Source organism: Ictalurus punctatus, chromosome 27 (assembly GCF_001660625.3).
Source record: "Ictalurus punctatus breed USDA103 chromosome 27, Coco_2.0, whole genome shotgun sequence".
Taxonomy (NCBI): Eukaryota; Metazoa; Chordata; class Actinopteri; order Siluriformes; family Ictaluridae; genus Ictalurus; species Ictalurus punctatus.
The window spans coordinates 7,836,260-7,859,157 of NC_030442.2; the positions used below are offsets into that span (position 1 = coordinate 7,836,260).

The following is a 22,898-nucleotide window of genomic DNA, read 5'->3' on the forward strand; positions in this document are numbered from 1 at the left end:
GAGTGGATTAAAACGGTTGCTAAAACAGAGAAACACTCGGATAAATATGACTTCTGTAACACCCAAGAAACATGAGCAGTCAGTAAACAGTTGCATTAGATCTCATAATTCTAGCAACATTTGGCTAAAAACTCATATCAATCAGTTTTTCCCCCACTGTGCGAAAAGAAAGGAGCCTTAATAATAAGATAAAAGAGTAATATGAGTGCAAAGAAGATAGAAATAAGCTACTTTTCTTTTCTTTCAGTTCTGTTTCCAGCTTTGGCTAATCTAGTGTCCTACTTTCACCAAGTTTCCTCTTTCTCATGTGCATGCTGCTAAGGACCACAGTGACAATCTTCAAAATGTATCTTCAAGTGGAGATATCCTCATCTATAGAGACTATTTTTATTAAACATTTCTACAACACTCAAAAGCAAAAAAATGCATAAAAAATGACTTTTCTTTAACGCCTGCTTCTTTCATTATGGCACTATATCCTTTATAGTTTACATTTTATTTTTGCTGTGGAGATGAGATGATGATGAAGTCTTTTTTGCCTTTTGAGCAGATCTCCAGAAGCAGATAAGAGGGAAGTATAAAGTGGCCACTTACCATCGACAAAGCTGGGGAAAGATGCCGTCTTCTTCGATGGCTGGGAAACAAGAAGAAACATCCAAATAAGAAATGCCATGAGATGAAACGTGTGTATAATGAGCTTGGCTACTAAAACACGTAACAGAATTAAAACACTAACAAGTTCATTGCTTTACTTTTACTTACAAACATCAGGACAAAGCTCCAACAAAACAAAATGGCAACAATAAGCTTTGTTGAACACACAGAACAATAGCAAATACACACTGGTTCTAATTGGTGAATGGCTCATGATCCAGCCAGCCAATGTTAAATCAGCACACACAACATGTCAATTATTCAGACTATGATCTCTACCAGTTTGTGGTGAGGTCTCTGAGTGAAAGATACTGCAGCGGACTGAGTAATAGCAATCGATTTGTGACAGCCATCCAAATGGAAAGTCAGCATTGAGAGAGTATCTATCCCCATTAATTGCAGTCGAAGAGAAGATCCCCAAAGCTGCATCAGTCAGTGTAATTAAATGAAGACCATGCAGCAAGAGATGTATACTGTAGCTTCTTTGAAATAAACAGCCATCTGTCCTTGGCTGTTCTTCTGCTTTCTTAGATCCATGCACAGTGACCGAGAAACTTTCCCACTAGATTACACTGCAGATAAAGACGGTATACTAAGTTTTGCATCCCGAGCTACCCGTAAAAAAAGTGCTACATAAAATACAGGCTCCTGTAACATAAAGTAAAGGGAAATTGCCCCATAAATTGAGACAGACCAGTGGAGCACTCACAAGACGGACCTTGAGAAGACGAAGACCTCTCCAATCAAATATAACACCCAGCAGCCGTAATAGAGACATTGTTCTGCTTGGTGAGGAGCCAAATTTGCAGAGTTCGTTTGAATGCAAATGACACGCTAATTATTCTCAAGGCAATTACCCAGCAAGAATGACTCTACTCGAACAGTTTCTGCTCATCCAACATGTGATACATTCGCTGAAATTAACACATTAGACTGTATAACACTAAGAGGCCAAAGTATCTGATTTTCTACCTCAAGAAAAGCAAATTAGTGTGTATGTGTGTGTGTGTGTGTGTAAAGCCTTTTTATTACCTACATCAACAGTGAGATCAAATAGCACCAACACACTAGCTAACACCACTAGCTAAAGGTGCCATTTGTAACTTTTAAAAGAGGTTTTGATACCTGTAATAATTACACACTCTATATTCCATACAGATGACAAATTAAAGGAACAAATGTGTTACACTGTGAGGGAATTGTACTGGCATGGTTTGGCTCCACTTGTCCCCTTAGAAGGAAGGGTCACTGCAAACCAATAAAAAAAAAAAAACAATGTGACTGATCACATTTATCCTACGATGAAACATAGGATAACTCCAACCCCATTCACAGGGCACAAGAGCTCACTGAATGGTTTGATAAAGATTTAAAAACAAACAAACAAACAAACAAACAAACAAAAAAAACAATAGTCACCAGATCTCAACCTAACTGAATGCCAAAGGGAGATGGATGTGGAGTAATGTGTTAGACAGTGCTCAACATCACCATCATCATCAAAACACCAACTCGGGGAATATCTTTTGGAGAATGGTGTTTATTAATTCCAGCAAACTGTGGCCCAGTACCTTCCTAAGATACTTTATGCTGGTTTTTCCTTCAATTTGTCTGTAATTATATAATTACAAAAACTGTGATTTGCCATTCAATGGATCATGCTGTAGTTACTGTCGTTTCTTGCTTTTATCATTTTGTTTACATTTTTCTGAACTTGGAACAGAGCATCTTGTCTATGCACCATTTCATTAAAAGCCAACTGATGAGATAGATACATGTAGTTTCAAAAGTGGGTCTGAGGTTGTTGGGTTTTTTTTAGAGGGAAGAAGGATTGCTTGTGTTTCATTTCAGTTGCAAGCAGAGAAAATTACAAACTGCTCCTTTAAGACTTATGTCTTATGCTACTTGTATTATTCTACAAGCAAACAGACAGATGTGTTTCCTTGTTCATTGATGATATGCATTATGAATAAAACAGATTAAAGTAATCATAGTGGTTCTTTAGGGCAAAATTTAATGGTTCCACCTCAGGGACGTTGTTGTTCTCCAGAGGTCCATTGAGATCGGAGCGTTGCTGTTTTCTTGGCTGCTCTGCACTGTTTGACACCTAGAGAAAGAAAGAGAGAGAGAGAGAGAGAGAGAGAGAGAGAGAGAGAGAGAGAGAGAGAGATATGAAACAGGAAGAAGACCCCATAAGCACACTAAATGAGTTTCAGTGTAATTCCTCCAGGGATATAAACCCTGTGGGTAGAAGAGAAGCAATACAAAGCTTGTCAGATGACAAAAGATGAAGAATAGAAAAGATCAAAAGGAGAAGTGAAAAAAGCAATCTGTCAGTTCCTGTAGGAATCCCTTCCAACAGTGGAATGGTCTGACCCATATCACCCCCAGTCACAGCTACACTAATTTAAGTTCCATGGTGCTACAAAACCAACACACAACTACAAAGAAAGCAAAAGCTTCTTGGTATATATACCTTTCCTGAAGTTTGAATGGGCAGATAACTGCATATTCTACAATAAAGGTCAGGTTATATATTTCTATGTGTGGTCACAATCTAGCAGAAATGAAAAGTTTCTGAGCAGTGGAGCGACAGATGTAGCAAGGTGTTTTCCAGTCCATGGCAGAACAGGCTGTGCTCCTGGAATCTCAATCAAGTTGCTTAACTGAAATTACTTGCTCAGAGATCAGGGTTAAACTTGAGCTGGTGGAAGTACATACATGTGGATATCTTGTGATTATAGACCAAACAAAAAAGCTAACCAGCTAGATAGCTAACTCACTCGGCCATACTTGTAGACTGTCTGCTTAGAAGGAAGATGTTCCAAGAAGATCATCTACAAGTATGGCCGAGTGAGTTAGCTATCTAGCTCGTTAGCTTTCTTGTTTGTCAAATGAATACATAACATAGCTAAGTATTCACCAGTTTAGACAATTACATACGACACGTACTGACCTCTAGTTTGAAATATCTGTTAGTTTAAAAAAATGTAACTCATAACCCAAACAAAGTCAGTGTTCTTTCCAAAGTCACACCCTGAAAAACAGCCTCCTTAGGGAAGATAGCATGAATGACACTGCAAAAGGAGGAGCTTACGGAATTGACAGGCAAGCGGAGACACCTCTTCGTCCTGACTGGTTGGAGTATTGGTGGTCCACATCATTTATTTTCAATTCTGTTTAAAGACTCTGCGGCAAGAGACAAGAGTTTCTCCTCTGTGAAGATATTTTTATTAACTTCTGGAAGGTGAGGAGAACTTTGCCAAATATTACAATCACTAATCACACCTTCATATATTGTGCAGCCCTAGGTAAATAAATACTGTAGATATGTCCTATTAATATGCTTGTCGAGCAAAATGACGAATGCATATAATCAAACTCTTTTCTGTCTCTGAATAACAAAAAAGACAAAATCAAGAAAAAATGTTGTGTGTTTGTCCTGTTGCATTAGGAAAATCTACCAAACATCAATCAATAAATTAGAGGTCTCAGATAAGTTGAAAACACTTTGATTACACTGGCCTTGACCTTCATAGACAATCAGGAAAGTACAATCTTTAGAAGACTGTATATTGCTCTCATCATCTCCAATCCTCTTTACAGGAAAAATGGAACAATTTAGTGGATATAAACTGAAACATATTTTCAGAGAGTACAAGAATACAGTGGAATGATATATGTTCCAAAAAAACACAGAGCTATTTGTGAATACAATATGAACCGAATGAAAACACAGTTAAATTCCATTATATTATGCGCTAAACTCAACAGTAATACTTAAAGAAGAACTGAACTGTCTGAATGTACTCGCTTGTGATTTTTCAAAAGCAATATTTGTTCTGACTTTCAATTTCCCATATGCTGTTATCAGAATATTGGCTTTTGCAATACTAATAGTGCAGATATTTGCAATATATAAACAAGCCCTTTAATCAATCTCTAAAAGCCAAAGTTAAATTAAGCATGCCTTGTGATGGGTTAATATTGTGTGGCAGAGGGGGATTGTCAAGCATCAGGAACACAGGAACACGCCTCTGGGTCCTGAAAGGTCGGCCACCTATTCTTCTTAGCACAGCAGCTCAAGGACTCCTGTCAGCGATAGATGCTGGCTGAGGAATGGGATGCCGAGGGAATTCTCAATCTGATGGTGCTAGAGCAATTCATTGCACGACTCCTGGCAGAAACAGCAGAGTGGGTCCAGTGTCACCAACCGGTGATACCCAGAAGTAATGGCTCTACGCAACATCTCGGCATGCAGCGTTGTGAAGGCATTCTTCCAAGTTATCTCCTGAGTTGGGATCATTAAAGAAAATCTGACTGACCAGGGCACTTCTTTTATCTCATGCACCCTTCATAAACTGTATGAATTGTGATGGATTAAACTGATTTGCACCAGTGTTCACTGAGATGTGGAAGTCAACTATGAGGTCAGGCAAACAGATAGAGGTGACCCACTACAAATATGTTACCTCAATCTCCTCAATTGCTCTGGCAATTGTGGTTTCAGAGAGAGAGGAGCTGGGACTGGAGAAGCTCTCAAAAAAATGGAGCTCATTCCACCCTGGTTCCATGTGGAGCCCAACTCTCGCCATCCCAGACAGCATAGGTTGCAGTGCTGCAAGGGGAATTTTCCGATGTGTTTTCCCCTCTAATCAGTTGCACAAAGCTCATAGAGCACCACACCGAGACTACAGGTGTGGTTGTACACAACCACACCTATTGTTTACCCGAGCACAAGAAAAAGGTAGTTCAGGAGGAGGTCATGGCTATGCTTGACATGGAGGTAATCAAGGAGACACAGTGTTTGGAGCAGCCCTGTGGTTTTGATGCCCAACGCTGATGGGTCAGTCCAGTTCTGTGTGGACTAGAAAAGCCAATGTGGTGTTTAAATGGCAAGCATTGATGTATTACTTTTTTCACTCCATTTGAGTTGCACCAATTTGTCACCCTTCCGTTTGGTTTGTTTGGAGTTTCAATGTCTCATAGACAGAATACTCTGCCCACACAGTGAATATGCCACTGCCTACTTAAATACATAATCATTATTGATTGAAATCAATAATAATTGGCAGCAACATTTACAACGTATCAACAATCTTAGAGCTGTCCTGAAATTCTTGAGACAGGCAGGATTCACAGCAAACTCAAACAATTGTGCAATTTGGTAAGTGGAAGTACCGTATCTGGGCTTACACTCGGGCCATGGGCAGGTGCATCCCCAAATTGATAACACAGGTTGTGGCCTGCCCGAGACCCAAGACCAAACAGGGGGTGAGGAAGTTCATGGGCCTGGCTGGTTATTATCCTAAGTTTGTACCTAATTTTTCACGTCATCAGCCTGCTGATTGACCTCACTAAAAACTCAGTGCCAGATCCAGTCTAGTGTATGGAGCTATGTGAGCGGGCCAGTTAAAAGTGTTTTTTTGCGGGGTCGCGCTGTTGCATTCTCCTGACTTTTCTCGCCCTTTTGTTCTGTATACTAATGTGTCAGACATAGTACTGGGGGCTGTTTTGTCCCGGGTGGTGGAGGGGAAGACATCAGCTGAATGCTCACAGGGATGGAGAGTAAGTACAGCATGACAGAGCAGGAGTTTCTGGCCATCAATTGGGTGGTCCTCACCCTTCAGTACTACCACCTGGGGTGCCCCTTTATCCTCTGTTCAGATCATGCCCCGCTCCACTGGCTCCACTGAATGAAGGATGCCAATGTGTGCATCACTCGTATCTCGCACTTCAGCCATTGAAGGTCAAGGTGGTCCACAGGCCGGGGGCACAGATGGTGGTGGCGGATTACCTCTACCGTCAGGCAGAGCGAAGGCATTGTCGGACAAAGAGGAGGCGGGTAAAACCGGCAGGCAACACGTGATGATTCTCAGAGAGAGGGGGACAGAGCTGATAGAAGTTGCACATAACACAGATGCACACCCGCACATGCCGGAATGTGAGCTTAGAAAGTTTTGATGAACTTGAATGAGGCAAAAGCCACAAAATATTGGGACAGTGTTTTATTTGTTGAGTGTGCACTGAGAAGTGCTATTTGGAAAAATAAAGCAAGCACCATGCTCTATCAAAGTCCACCTCTCTACCAAGTCCTCCTTCCCATCCACCATCACACACACTGGGTTCTACATATTGATTCTGAAATTGAAAATCTGTATTCAGAACCTAGAATTATGTATGGATTTATATGCAATTAAATTAGGGATGTGGAATTATGCATGTGGCATAAAATTTGGCCAAACAGATGCGTCTTTCAGTTATATACAATAACAACCTGATATGTTGTAGTTGGTACTTTAAAGGAAAGCAGTCAACCATCATTCAATCTGTTATATTGATAACAAAACTTCACACTGACATTTATTTTTTGGGCAATGTAAAATACACCAAATAAACAATAGAATGTCTTTAGAGGCTGATACAAATACACACACACACACACACACACACACACACACACACACACATATATATATATATATATATATATATATATATATATATATGACACTGATTCATTCATCTTTAGTAAGCGCTGTACCCTGGTCAGGGTTGCAGTGGATCCAGAGTCTATTCAGGGAACACAGGGCACACGTTGGGAATATATCCTGGATGGAATACCAATCCATCATAGTATAAATGTGACATTACACAATAAGTGATCATATGAATCATCCACATATTTACAGCTGTGCTCATAAATTTGCATACCCCTTGCAGAATCTGCAAAATGTTAATAATAAAAAAAAGAGGAATCATAAAAAATGTTTTTTATTTAGTTCTGCCGTGAACACGACTATTACAAAAGTTGCAAACATTCACCGATGCTCCAGAAGGCAACACGATACATTAAGAGTTGGGGAGGGGTGTAAACTTTTGAACAGGATAGGTGTAAATTGTTATTATTTCGTCTTCTGGGAAATGTGTAAATCTTATTTAGCGTCTGAAGGGCATTACTAAATGAAAAAAAATAAGATAATAAGAATAGACAAGATAGACAAAATAATAAAATAAGATAGACAAAAATAATAATAAATTACACCAATCATTCTGTTAAAAAATTTACACCCCCCTGGCTCTTACTGCAGTGTGTTACCTTCCTAAGCATCAGTGAATGTTTGCACCTTTTGTAATAGTTGTGTACGAGTCCCTCAGTCGTCCTCAGTGTGAAAAGATGGATCTCAACATCAGATAGAGACTGTTGGAAATGGGTCAAATATGCAGAAGATGCTGGAAAAGTACAGAACGTGCAGGACCTGGAGGATTTTTCTGAAGAACAGTGATCAGTTTAACTGCTCAGGACAAACAAGGGACTCATGAACAACTCTCACAGAACATAAACACAGTCGATGATCATCCAGGTAACGACACATGGGATTAAGAATCAAACGTGTGTAAACTTTTGAACTGGTTCATTTGTGTAAATTCAGTTATTATTGTGTCTTGTGGACTATATGTAAACATCTGTTATGTGAAATAATCTATTTAGGGCAGTACTAAATAAAAAACTAAATGCAATTTTAATGATCCTTTTTTCTAAATTATTCACATATTGCAGATTCTGTAATGGGTATGGAAGTTTATGAATGAAGCCTTGACAAAGCCATGATATTTTTGTCGAAGCACTGAGCGGTTTGGAGGTGATTTGAAGAGGTGGTGTCTTAAATTTATCGAACACAGCGCTGTAACCATAGCAGATGAGTGCTTGTTTAGCTTAGCAAACCACTGAAAAAAGTAGTTTTGTAAAAATGTGAAGGTGATAATCTATTAGAAAATCTTGACTGTCATAGCTGTCAGAACCCTAACAGTAATGCCATCACTGCTACGATGCCTGAAACAGGCATAGCCATCTAAAGACAGTTCTGTGCGGAAAATCCGATTCATTATGCTATGAACCACAATGAAGAGATAATCACAACTTCATTAACTATCTGTAAGAATGTTTGATCTAATTTTTAGCTGTGTGACCTCCTTCCCTTACCTGTTCCCTGTGCTGCTCCTGTGCCCATCTCCTCCTCTCCTCTGGTGTGTGCAAGTGCGCTTTTGAGCTCCTCTGTGGCTGTGGGTTGTGCCCAGCAGGGGGGATGTTGAGGGTTTTGGGTCTGCCGTCATGGCGGTGTGGTGTGGGGTAAGGAGCTGGTTCGGCTTTGGGCTCAGCTTCAGCCTGGTAACGCCCGGGCACGGGTGGCAGCTCCTCCGGGCTCTGATCGGTCCCACTGCTCAGACTGCCCATGCTCATGCTCATCTTAATCTCAGCTACAATCTGATCAATGTCTTCCTCTGTCTCTTCACCTGTTTCACCCTCTATGCCCTTGTGGCCTGCATACATCGAGTTCCCATTGTCCTCTGGGGCATAGTAGTCCCCTGTGTAGACCTCTCTGTCTTGTTCCTCCTCTGGTTCCTCCTCTTCATTAGGGCAATACTCCTCACTCTCCTCATCATCCTCCTCTTGTTCCTGGGTTTGAGGAAGAGCTTGGTCCTGGTGATGGTACTGATGGTGTGGATGGTGATCAAGGACTGGTTCAGGTCTCCCGTCATATATCTGCTGATCCGAGTCCTGCTCCAGAACTTCACAGCGCACCTCACCCTCACCCTCCACCCACTCCTCCACTGCTTCTTGGCACTCGTCTGTTTCTGGGGGTGGCTCAGTGCGCCCATACCTGCCCTCGTTACAGTCCATCCCCTCCAGGTAACTGTCATCCTCTGGACAGTAGCGGATGTAGTATGTCACTCCCTCATCTTCTTCAGGCAGTCCTTCATCGTAGTCCTCTTCATCCTCTGATGTATTGTTGACGTAGTCCGAGCTTGAGTCTCCATCGAGGCTGTCTGGATGGCCATGGTAGTTGGAGTGGGTGTGATCTGGGGTGACAGGATGGCTGCTGGGCAGATCCACCTCCTCTTGGTCACAGTAAGGGGGTATGGGGGTTTCAGAGTCTTGTCGCTCTTCACACTCTTTGCTGGGATAAGGGGTGGGGCAGGGACATGGTGCTGGAGCATGAAGCTCTGCTGAGGCCATGCTGCTACTGGCCCCAGGCCTCTTCCTCTGAGCCATAGAGAGAGTTCACTGGCCTTCCATCTCTAGGGATCTTCAGTCCTGAGACACAAAAGAAAAGACAATAACATGAGTGGGGTTTTCTAGGACTAGCAAACTACCAGTGATGGCCCCTTTATGCTTAACTGCTACATGATTGCTGTACAATATTTAACACTAACACTTACCCTAAGCTATCAGAGAGTGAAAGTCACATGAAGCCATCACATTTTACTGAACTGCTGAACATGTAATAATACTTCTAATCAGTAGACCTAAGCTAACAACCAGCCATGAATGGTTAGCATCACCATACCTTCCACCCAGACAGCAAGGCCACAAATAGCTGTAGCATCACTGTGAGTCACAATTTCCTGATGATACGATAAACACTTAGGCACTTGTACCACTTGGGAGTCTTTTGAGAAGGTTCAATCTTTGTGCATCAGACCCTTAGCAGAGAGTGTGTTTATCCTCACCACTGATACTATCCAGAACCCTGTTTAGAATATAACGCTGCCAAGTCACAAAGAACAAATGAAGACAGAACAAATACAAGAACAAATGCCTACACAACTACAGACAATAACTAATGAGACCAAATTACACCCATAGACTAAAGCACTGTTGAATCCCATCGATCCTCTCAGCCAAGCAGCAATGCCTCACTCCTACACGGTAGGAAGCTGGATCACTTTTAACTGCCCAGTGCCTGATCAATTACTATTATTGAGCTGGACAGATCTTCATTTACAAATTGCAAGTGTTGCCTGACATGTCCATACCACTGGGGGCTGGACACCAGCCTAGATGTGAATTCAGACCAAAAAAAGCCCGCATTTATTTTTCTACTTAATTAGAGCCTAGAATAGTCGAAAAAATAAGCAGGATAATGTAATCAGTACGTAAAATCAAGGAACGGCTTGGCCGGAGAGGCGGGATTAATCTTGCATCCCAGAATTCCAGTTGGAAAGGGTGTGGCAGTGATTGTAGTAAATTAATGCGCAAGTTCTTACTGTGGAGAGTTTCTGCTGTTTTTAATTTAAAAAGTGTAAATACCGACCGGTGCAAGAAGATACATTAGGAATTCTTGATACACACTATATAATCAAATCCAAATGAATGAGAAAAGAGAACAAGAACATGTTCTGTATTCTGAGTCACACACTAATAAACACACACACACACACACTGTGCCATCTCCACCAGCAGCCTCTCAGAAGGGCTTTTGTTACTGCTTTCCACTATCTCTCTCTCTCTCTCTCGCTCTCTCTCTCTCTCGCTGCCATTATTATGCCTTCCATCACCAGATATTACAGCTGATAATCACGCATATGCCTGCACAAAGAGGCATGAATGTGGAGAGGACAGAGACACCCCCCCCCCCCCCCCACACACACACACACACCGAGACACAGACTACACACCACACTTACACTAACACTCCACAGACTCTTTACACTCTGACCAAGCTTTCTCATATTACATTTCTCATATCACCACATTCACAGCATGTCACCACTCTTAGATCGCATTCTGTACACACCTCAACAAAAGAGCTCTCCAGGGAAATCACACCTCTCAAGCTGCTGTTTCAATCACTGTGCAGCAACCACCCAATTCTATAGCACCTACAAATCACGCAGGTGAATAAGGCTTCTCTGTCCTACCTGTTTCCCCTGGATACTGGTGTCACATGGACGTGCAAAGAACTAAGCAGCAGTGTAGAAATGATTGACTGCTATGCCTTGAAGCCTCCCCCCATTTTTCCTGCTGCTCCACATCCCTCCTACTCTAAAAGTCCTGGCCAATCCTAGCTCTGAATCGCAGAACTAAAAGCTAAACACCACCCCTAGGGACCCATGACCCTTTGCCTCTTTGTTCACCCCTGAATGCATTAACCACACCTATTCTGCAGCTTTGTCTAGAGACTCAGTCAGAACATATGACATATTTGTTTTGTCCATTAACACCACAATGGAACAACAGAGGAGAAAGTGTGGAATGATATGATGTAGGCATATTAATAATGTTCAGTAAAATGTATAGCCTTTGGAAGCATATCTGAGCCATGTGTATATCTAAAAAAGATTTCTATGCAGTGTGAATACATGTTGCTTGTGTCATATTTTGTATAGCCATGTATGTCCACTCTAGTCCTTGAAATGAAAATGCACCATTCTTACGGCTTTTATTGAATTGTAATACATTACCATATCAATTGACTCTAAGGTCACATGCATGAAAAATCAATTCCGCCCGCTCTGTAGAACCAGGATCGCATCCTGACATCAGTTCAGCATGAAACACAAAAGGACGTAGAGGAGACTGAAATGAATAGAGTATAAAATTCTGACTTGCACTCCCTGTAAAGTCCTATAACACAAGTGAGGTGAATGATAGCAGTATGAAGATGCTCTCTGTGTAAGGAATAAGGCCAAATTCACTCGTAATTGTGACTGATCAAGGTTATTAATCAACCAGTAAAGACCATTTCAATTATTAATGCAATTAAGGAAAGTAATTCAATTATTTTTTTTTTATAGAATTACAAGGAGGAACAATTCTATCTACAGAGTGCACAACACTCTTGCCTGTTCCTAGAGTTATATCTGTTTTATCCCACTCTCAACATTTTCTTAACCTAGCTGGTACAATTCCAATAAAATAAACAACTTAATGTAAACAATTTAACCTTTTAAAGTTGTCGGTTGTTACCGGAGGGATATTCTTTGTGCAGGCATATATGTGGCTGTACTGCAATTTGTTTTGCTTGAAAGCATAATAAACAGTCGAGAGAGAGAGAGAGAGGGAGAGAGAGAGAGAGAGAGAGAGGAAGAAAGAATAAGAAGCAACAAAATCCCATCTGAGAAGTGTGTTCTCACTTAAACTACTTTAATTGGCAAAACAACTAGTAAGATATCTCTCACTAGAGGTGTAATGATTTTTTTTTATCCGGAGATCAAAGTTTGAATCAATTTTTAACACTTTCTGTCTTAGATGTATTGATTCTAATTATATAGTATAACTATTCTAGATGTATTGAGCTCTAAATATCACACAGTACTACAAATCCTAATTCTATTTAAAAAGTTTTCAAATTAGTTGGCCCCTGTGAAAAACATCTCATTAAACTAAAATGGTTCCGAAGCGCTAATTAAGTGCCTAAACACCATGTGTTTCCCACATTTGGACTATTTATTGTACTTGTAGTTTTATTGCTTTTAGTTTCATAACTGGAAAGCATGTTTACAAGGCAAGGCAATTTTATTCATACAGCCAATTCATAGAACAGAGGCCTCTGTTTGAGATTAGTCTTACATTTGGGATTTTACTTATACACGTTTACACAGTCTTCTTAAATTCCTGCCATGCCAAAATACGCTCTCAAACCCACAACCACCTACAATTTCTACCAACCCCAAGACATTCTAGGGTGTATAGTATAAGCTCGTCTCTCCCTTACACTGATTCTGATTGGATCCAAACAAATTATGAGTTTTGATTAATGATGGTCTCTCACAGCTAAAGAGAGACCATCAAATACTGGGGAAAGTATCAACAATACCTTTATTGTCATTGTATAAGTACAGGGAGAACAAAGCTGCTGCGCCTGGACTCGCTGCCATATTTAACAAGAGCATAGTTTCACCTTTTTATGGCAATGTTACCATAACAAAAACTTAAGTAGCTACATTCTGTGAACATTGTGGGTGGCTTTGGAGGTTGAAAAATCTGAAGACTATTTATATATAGAAAATAGGATGTTGTAGTCTGTAGTCTGTACAACATGTAGGGAGTAAAAATAGAGCAAGAAACTAAATACCAAAGACTAGAAAAAGAGACAAGACTTTGAAAGTCACTGCTTAGTAATTCAATTATAAAAATGTCATCCTTTCAATACACATGAAAGAGATGGAGGATTTAAGTAGACAAATGTCTCATGGGTGTGCAACAACAGGTGAGACTAAAAACACCCATGGCAACAATGACCATATAAGGATATGGTCATTTCATAAGGAAAGAAATTATATAATGATGATGAGTCTTTATCGGTTTCATATGCATATGCACAGTGAAATTCCCAATTCCCATGCACATACCCCAGCATGTCAGAAAGCCGGGGTCAGGGCAAAGGGTCAGCCATGATACAGCGCCCCTGGAGCAGAGAGGGTTAAGGGCTTTGCCCAAGGGCCCAACAGTGGCAGCTTGGCAGTGCTGGGGCTTGAACCCCCGACCTTCCGATCAGTAACCCAGAGCCTTAACCGCCAATCCACCACTGACCCCACTGCATATAGAGTATGCTTGATCTACAGGGACAGATTAAGGGTGGATGTGACCATCCCAACAGAGCAAAACGTCCAAGAAAAGGACTACTTATGAATGCATCTTTCACATCTTTTCCATTTCTGAGGGTATAGACGGCAGATCTTTGAATATTTGCCAATCTGATACTGATTCTATTCTATTTAAATATTGCAAAAGCTGTTGTAAAAATGCATGTGTTGCAAAATGGGGCAGGAGGGATGCCATATTCTCTTTCCCCTGTCCATCACAGCAATGCAAAAGAGGATAAACACAGAAGAGGGTAAATAGTGCTTTCCTTTTGATTGTATTAAGCTGTCCTGTGATGCAGCAGTTTGAAAATGTTTGTGTACCAGCTAATGATACAGTTATGAAAAAAATAAGTACACCCAATGGAAATTGTTGGCTTTTATGATATATTTGGACAAGCAAACAGTTGATCATCTTTGAAACAGTGTCTATTAATAAATTTGATATACTGGAACAAAACCACAAAGAAAAATCGCTTTTTAAATCATTTATTCAAAGAAATATCAATAGATGTGATACTCTTCTGTCGAAAGAGTAAGTACACCCTTGTCCTCAGAAACTGGTATTGCCCCTTTAGCAGTAATAACTTCTTGTAGGCTTTTTGCATAATCGTCCATCAGTCTCTAACGTCGGCATGCTGGAATTTTTGACCACTCTTCCATGCAATATTCTTTCAGTTGTAAGATGTTTGAGGGTTTTCTTGCATGTACTGCCTGTTTCAATTCACCCTACATTTCAATGGGTTTCAAATCCGAGGTTTGACTAGGCCATTCAATAGCCATTCCTTGGTGGATTAGCTAGTGTGCTTAGGATCATTATCCTGTTGAAAGGTCCACTTTCTATTCAACTTCAACTTTCTGACAGATGGCCTCACATTATCTTCAAACACTCTTTGATATGACGCAGAATTCATAGTTGAATCAGTGAATGCAAGCTGTCCAGTCCCTGAAGCAGCAAAGCAATCCCAAACCATAACATGTCCAGCACCGTGCTTCACAGTTGGTATGAGGTGCTTCTCCTGAAAAGCTGTCTTTGGCCTACGTCAAACATGTCTGCTGTTACTGTGGCCAAACAACTCTATCTTTGATTTGTCTGTCCAGAGCACATTATGCCAAAAGGTCTTTGCCCATATGCTCATTGGCAAACTATAATCTTGCAAAGGCTTTTTCCTGGCACGCCTCCCATGCAGGTCAAATTTGTGCAATCTCTCTCTGATTGTAGAAGCACGCACTTTGACACCAAGAGTTGCAAGACTTACTAGCAGATCCTGTGATATAAATTTGGGGTTCTTGGAGACTTCTTTTTGCATTCTGCTCTTGGGATGAATTTGCTAGGACGGCCAGTCCCGGACAAATTGGCAGTCATTTGAAATCTGCGTCCCTTGTACATTATTTTCCTTACAGTTGAATGATGTATTTAAAATAATTTGGAGATCTCGTAGGTATCCACAACATTTTTTCTGAAGGCCTTACGGAACTCTTTAGATCTTGGCATGATGACACCACACACCTCAATAGCAAAGGGATCACCAAACTCTAGATATAACTAGTGTTATAGTTATAGTTACTATGTTATATGTTATATGTTATAGTTACTAGTGCTATATCTAGATATAACTAGATATATCTAGCTAGAAGTGCCAAAGGGAGAGAGAGAGACACATGTGCGCTTTGGTTTGAGTTTCTGTTGTGTTTTATGTTAGGTTTTTAAACCTTATGCTGACATTCAGCCAGTTCCCATCTCCTCATTGCCTGTCTTTAAGTTTGTTACAGTCAATTTTATGTGTCATTTGATAGCATGTATCAACTTTATTAATAGGCGCTGTTTCAAAGAGGATCAAATGTTTGCTTGTCTAAATATGTTAAAAAAGCCAACAATTTGTACTAATTTTCTCACATGACTCTAACCTAAAATGAAAATAATGATCCTGACTGATTTATGTTTAAAAATTAGCTGCAGTAGGGAACTTTTTTGGTTAAAAATGAACAAAAATCAATGATTGAGCAAGTACATAAAAAAATCAGTGTTGGAGAGATGGAAAAGGAGATTACATTAGAACCATAACTACTATTAGTATATATACGAGTATGGTATACTTGTTTTTTTGTTATAACCTGTAATAACTGTGGGAGGGTGAAATACACTACAGCACTGATATTACGGTATTGTGAGGCTGTGAGCAGACAGTGTCGGTGCATTGGGGAAAATTGCGACAGTAAATGGGGGAAAAAACGAAGCCGCTTGTCAGATTTTCTTAACAAGCAACCATATTTTTTAAAACAAGCCCAAAAAACCACAACCCGCATTTTTCAAATGACTTCAGAAAAAAGAATCCCAAAGTCACGTATTATAAGTGGACTTGGCAACTCTGATAAATATACCACAATCCATCATTCACCCGCGCAGACGAGCAGTGCGGAAGCACAACCCACATTTTAAAAAAAACTCTGCAAGTAACTTGCAATTTTATGTTTCAAACAGAGATGGCGATAGAGAGGCAAAATTAAGCGCTGCAGCTTTAAATAGCCATAAAGGTGGAAGTATTTTGCGGACAATATTCAACAGCGATTGCAAACTGTATTTGCAATTGCATTTCCTATTTGTGGATGGGATGCATAAATTGTGACATAATTCAAATGATCGTGTATTACCGTTTGCATTTTCATTTACACGAACGTACAAATTTCAAATTGGAAACACAAAGTTTATTTGCAATTGCGTTTCCCGTGTGTTACACATTATGATCCAGTCATACTGAAATATGCAAATACCAGTTGCATTTTAATTTCCTCAGTGTGGAGTATTTAGCCTGCCAATATTCAAACGGAATGGCAAATATCCCTTTGCATTTGCATTTCCCGTGCACAGAAACCTGCCAATCAGTGTTGGGGCGGGCGTATACTATGGGGTTGATGAAATTTGTGTTTGGAAGTGACGTCACTCACAGTCGACCGCATTTTAGACTGGCTCGCGGTCACCGAAGATTCAGTGCACATTCGAGATTCTATCTTCTACTTCTCAAACAATAAACACACAGAAAGGCCAAAATGTGTATTGTCTTACTCTGGAGTAAAACCAGAACCAAGTACAATGGAATATATTTTTAATTTTTCTGCCGTTAAATCCCCCTGAAGCTAATCTCTCAGAAACGCAGCTTAGCAGCGCTTTATAGTAATGAAGTCAGTTAGGGACCGTTTAAAAATTGCATGACCTGAGCAACTGTGTAAGATTCTAGCAAAATTACAGTCTTCTACTTCACAGGATATCTAATGTATTGCAGTATGGATACACTATTTATTAGTCTTAGCAACTACAGCAAAAAAAAAGTGGTTTTTATTGCTACATTTTTTATATTGTAGAAGTCACTCATGTAAAACCCATTTCTTTAAAAAAATAAATAAATAAAAATAAAACATTAAAATAAAACAAGCCAATTAATCAATTTGTTTTAGTTAATAGAAATAATGACCTGTATCCTAGTATATTTGGTTTTACATGAGTAACTCTTACAATCAAAACGTTATTGAATTTTAATTATTTTTCTATTTTTAACCAAAAAAAGCCCATTATTTTCAAAAATCAATTTGTGTCTCTGATAGGAACAATGGAATATAATATAATGTGAATCATAACATTTGTTGAGTTTCATTTCTATTTGTTTGCAGAAACAAAGGTAAGAATAAAAACCACTTGCTTTTTTTTTTTTTAACAGCATTTTGCTGTAGTTCGGATCAATAAACTGGTGTAAACAAGCTCTGCTACCGAATGATGAATCAGCACCGCTAACAGATGGCTCAACTCAAACTCAAACATGTTTAACAACAAATTAGGACTAACTGCATCTATTATATTACTAGATATTACAGCACAAAGCAATTACATCAATGCCTCTTTCATCCACTGCAAAGAACCTATTAGTATATATATATATATATATATATATATATATATATATATATATATATATATATATAACATCAAACACAACAGCAACATGGTTAAAATAGCAGAAACATATCAACAACCTGCCATCTAAAAACCAAGGACATTTATCTTTACAACAGATCACAAAGTCACAACTATTTTATCCTGAAATGATCCAGAAGAGATCATTAACACAACCAATTAACCCCAACCAGACACCCATAAGAGCAGGTTTACTTGTTTGATGCAGAACATGACTGGCAGGGACAAAAGAAAAAGAAAGAAAAGCTGGATGGGGGGGGGGGAAGGTCAGCTGGTGTTCGGATTGTCTCTGGTAAGAGTTTTCCCCAGTGGTCCTTCATCTCCATCACCACAAGGAAAGCTGACACCATCCACCTTCCTACAATGTTGGGTCCTTTGAGCAAGAGGCTTTCTTTCATTTCACACTTTCTCTGATCAAATCAAATTGGATAGCTTTGAAATTCTTCATTTGCTTCAGAGTATTTCCGCTACAGAATTTCAGCTGTCCTGGTGGAAAAAAAAGCCTTTAAAATACATATGAGATATTTTGAAAAGATTAAAGTCAGTCCATGTGAAAAATGCTCTACAATCGAGCCAGGGCAAATTACTTTTATGTTTTGCGCTAAGAATGAATAAGCGTCACACAGGAGCCCGGGAAACTGGATGTAAATTAAAAGTTTTACATTTAACTGTCTACCATAGTCAAAGGGTGTATATCTGTTCTTCTGATTTTGAAACAGTGCAATACTACGCAATACAACGTGATGTTGTTCATGCAGCAGCTTATTTTAATAAAAGTGGTAGCTTTGACACAAAGAAGCCATGCGAACCTCACTGGGACTGACAGACCCAGGAGCCATGCTTCACTGGAACAGACAGAAGCCAGACTTCCTTCAAAGAACTTACAGAGGCCACGCCTCATTCCCTGGGACTGACAGACAAAGAGGCTAAGCCTCCTTCACTGAGATTGTCAAGAGTAGAAGCCACACCTCCTTCACTGGGTTACTAGGAGTGACAAAGAGGCCACACTTCCTTCACTGTGACTGACCAACACAAAAAGGCCACACCTCCTTCACTGGGACTGACCAACACAAAAAGGCCACACCTCCTTCACTGGGACTGACAAACACAAAAAGGCCACACCTCCTTCACTGGGACTGACAAACACAAAGAGGCCACACTTCCTTCACTGGGACTGACAAACACAAAAAGGCCACACCTCCTTCACTAGGACTGACCAACACAAAGAGGCCACACCTCCTTCACTAGGACTGACCAACACAAAGAGGCCACACCTCCTTCACTAGGACTGACCAACACAAAGAGGCCACACCTCCTTCACTAGGACTGACCAACACAAAGAGGCCACACCTCCTTCACTGGGACTGACCAACACAAAGAGGCCACACCTCCTTCACTGGGACTGACCAACACAAAGAGGCCACACCTCCTTCACTAGGACTGACAGACACAAAGAGGCCATGTATCCTTTGCTGAGAATATGATAACAGTCTACTAAAAGTCTATTCTCATCTGTTCTCAAAAACCACATTAAGTTCAAAATCAGGAAATAAACAAGACAAAGCATTTGTAAACAAAAACAATGACAATCCCTGTGACTGAATTCCTCCTTTTATCCAATTAGCACTACGCATGTAAAAACACATACCAAGACACCCACATACACTGCAAAAAGGGAGTGAAAATCATCACCATATAACATCAGTAAATTGTGTATTACTAAATAATCACGTTTATGAACACCTAGGGGGAAAAAGCTATGAGAAAGTAAACAAATATTTACTCAGATTTTTTGCCCCTTTACGCCTGAAATCATTCCACATTAATTCCTAGAGCAGCGATTAAAAACCCCCAAACCTCAGGAAGAGAAACCATGTTGGATTTGCAGTTATTTCCAGACACACATGTTCATTCATCAGCATACTGGAAAAGGACAGCCTAGTGTATTGAAGCCCTGCACTGTGATGCATGATTTCAATTGAACAGCCACAGAAGCCATGAAAAATTCGAGAGGATTTACAGCCTCTCTTTGATCTCGTGCTGGAATGACGAATGAAAATGTAGCACTGCAGAGAGGTAGAGAAAACATTGCAGCAATCAACGGCTCCTTTTCCAGGCTCTGGAAAACAGCGAGGAGATACAATACAACTAGGCATCATCCAGTGCCAAAAAAATAAACCTAGGTACAGAACGGTAAATTTGTGGATATAAATCTTCATGGGCCTGGCTCACTCACTATCTCACTCATATGTTGTAGAAAGAAGATTCTCCACAAGGGGTCAGTATTTCTCATGACTGTATCATTGTTGAAAAAGCCTATGAGGACTGCATGTTTGCTTGTACATCTATATGAAGTAACGTGTAATTGTATATATAGAAGTAAAATGGCAAAAACACAGGCTATGTGATCACAAACTACAATCAATTACATTGTAGAACAACTGTTTGATTTAGGTGGCTTTCACACATGGCATGTTTGCAGCGGTACGAATCCGAACCCAGGTGCTTTTGCGTTCATCTTATGTCATTACAAACGTGCTTGGAGAATACAACGTGACTCACCATTAAAAATATATATATTATTTTGGTGCCATTAATTCGGAGCAGATATTATACGCAGCAGTGGACCTCTTCTGTGTCCCACAATGTTCCCCTGCCACTCATGGTACACGTGTGTTGTGGAAACTAATGATGTCATCATCGGCTAAAACACACGCACAGGTTACTTTACTTCCTGAACAAATGAGGACCCGAGTACGAGTTGCGTTCACGTTCACGGGAATCGCGGCACAGTTCCAGTGCAACCGAACTGAGACCACCTCCTACAGGCAGTCTTGGGTCCGGTACCACGGTGCGCTTCCCGGTCCGCACGACAGCTTTCACATTACCAATTTTTCATGCAAACCGTGCTCTGTTTCGAACTAAACTGCCAGTGTGAAAGCTCCCATAGACAACTCCAGAATTAGGAGTTTCGCAGGTATTTGAGTACCTGGTTAATCATTTTGATGTGCCAGTATCCATTATACTCTACAACCACATTACGACTGTGAGAAGATATGAAAAAAGAACAGCCTAATCTACCTTTTTTAAAATGCAGAGAGTAGCACAAGCTAGAGGTGTGCGTTGAAATGAAACCGGTCTTAGGAGAAGGAGGTCAGAAACTTGTAGGACAAAAGAGAGATAACACATTCCCAGTAAAGTACAGGAGGGGGAATTTTTTTTTCTTTCTTTCTGCAGTCAGATATGAAGCTCTCAAGATGTAGAAAAGCCACTTGTATTAAAATAAATGTGCATATGGTGCATATATGGCGCTCGCACAGCCTGGTGCGACACATTTACTTCTGGTCAGGGTCACGGTGGTCTAAATTTGTTTTTATATATATATATATTCTGGGAAACAGAACCAAATAAGTTCGTTAGAAAATATCAGAGGGTGGTGCAAACAAAAATAACGTCGGAGATTGGTCAAAGCTTCTGCAGGAGTGGGTGGGATTGGTCAGAATACTGCTATCTTAAACTACAATGGACACAATTCATGTTATGTTTGGGCGATATTGAAGATACAAATTTACAACAATTCTCAATTACGATTTCAATTTTTTTAGTTTCTTACATAATGAAACTGAAAAAGGACAATGTCATATAAACTGGTTTTATTTGAATGGATTTGTAGCTGTAACGTAGATGTAGATGTACAGAAATAATAACAAACAGCACCATCTATAGCAATCAAATAGTACAAACAATGTTTTTTTTATATATATCCTTTAAAGGGACTGTGCAGGCGAGGTTTTTGCGAGCACAACAAACTTGTAGAAAAAAAGCAATGTAAGAAACAAAGAGTTTTCTTTAGCTAGATCCTTTCAAGAATAGTAAGCAGCCCTCATGTTGAAGTGCAAACATAACTCCTTACAATTCAGTTAAGGAAAAGTGCAAAACATGAAACCCAGACACGTAAGGCAGTTCTTTAGAGGTTTCTTGACAGAAACACACACCTATCTACCACTTCAGGCTTGAGGGATGCCCTCTGACAGGTAACAATGTACCCAGCCACACTGAAAACTCGCTCAGGAGGGCCACTGGTTGCAGGCATACAGAGGTATTTCTTCGCAAAGTTGCTTAGTTTGGAGAAGTTTGTTTTGTTCAGATTACACCAATGAAGTAGTTTTGTCAGGGGACATCAAGTAAGCTGTCAGCTCAGCATTGATTCGGTCCGCTTGTGACTGCGGAGTAGATGGTGATGGCAAAGTCTTCTTCAAATAGCTTGCTAACGCCTTCTTCTTCTTCTTAGGCACAACTTCAGCTTCATCGTGTTGGTCGCACGTTTGTTTGCTTGCTGCTTGTGACTTAACAGTTATGCCATGCTAATTTGTGTCTTGTCGGCGAGGAAAGACATCAACTCTGTAACAGCTTGCTGTTTGATTCCCTCAACTTTCTCGTTTTATGTAAGATGTCCAGAACCGGGGATCCATGTGAGAGGCAACAGACAGGAGTTGATCTCTGGCAGTGTCACTGCACACAGATGAACATTTGATGTGTTTTGTGAGCTCAGTTTCATCTTCCTTTGACTGTAGAGCGTTGTTAAATAGATGGAGTTTGAGATAGGACACGCTCACATACTCTTCAGCTGACGATGCTTCAGTAAACCTTTACTGGACTTACAGCTTTATTCACTGACTCTAAGACAGCTATGTCTTGCCACATAGGTACTGTACTAGCTACCGAGACTTATTATTTGAACCCAGAACCCGGGCTATGGCTTCCTCCTGCTCCAAAACCCTGTGGATCATTTTTTGTCTAGAACTTCACCTAGTCAGGGACTCAATAATGAGTGGGTAGGCCAAGATAAAAACCTGTTCTTCTCTTCCAGCTGAAGGAAAAGGCCCTTACAACGTTCTTGCACACCCCA

The 22,898-nt window shown here is 40.2% G+C and overlaps 1 protein-coding gene across 6 annotated transcripts in view; it reads right to left on the bottom strand.

The window, feature by feature from the left end:
- apba2b (amyloid beta (A4) precursor protein-binding, family A, member 2b) overlaps positions 1–22,898 on the bottom strand; it is a 126,204-nt gene that overhangs the window by 26,846 nt on the left and 76,460 nt on the right. For 4 of the 6 annotated variants that reach the window (XM_017458705.3, XM_017458707.3, XM_017458706.3 and 1 more), the window contains 3 exons: positions 8,639–9,751; positions 2,681–2,761; positions 595–634 (listed from right to left, as the gene is read on the bottom strand). In XM_017458705.3, coding sequence (XP_017314194.1) covers positions 595–634; positions 2,681–2,761; positions 8,639–9,709 — 1,192 coding nt within the window. In that variant the 5' untranslated portion in view covers positions 9,710–9,751. Of the gene's footprint in view, positions 1–594; positions 635–2,680; positions 2,762–8,638; positions 9,752–10,004; positions 10,259–11,358; positions 11,463–22,898 lie in introns of those variants that run through there. The other 2 variants (XM_017458709.3, XM_017458708.3) reach the window with 2 other exon arrangements.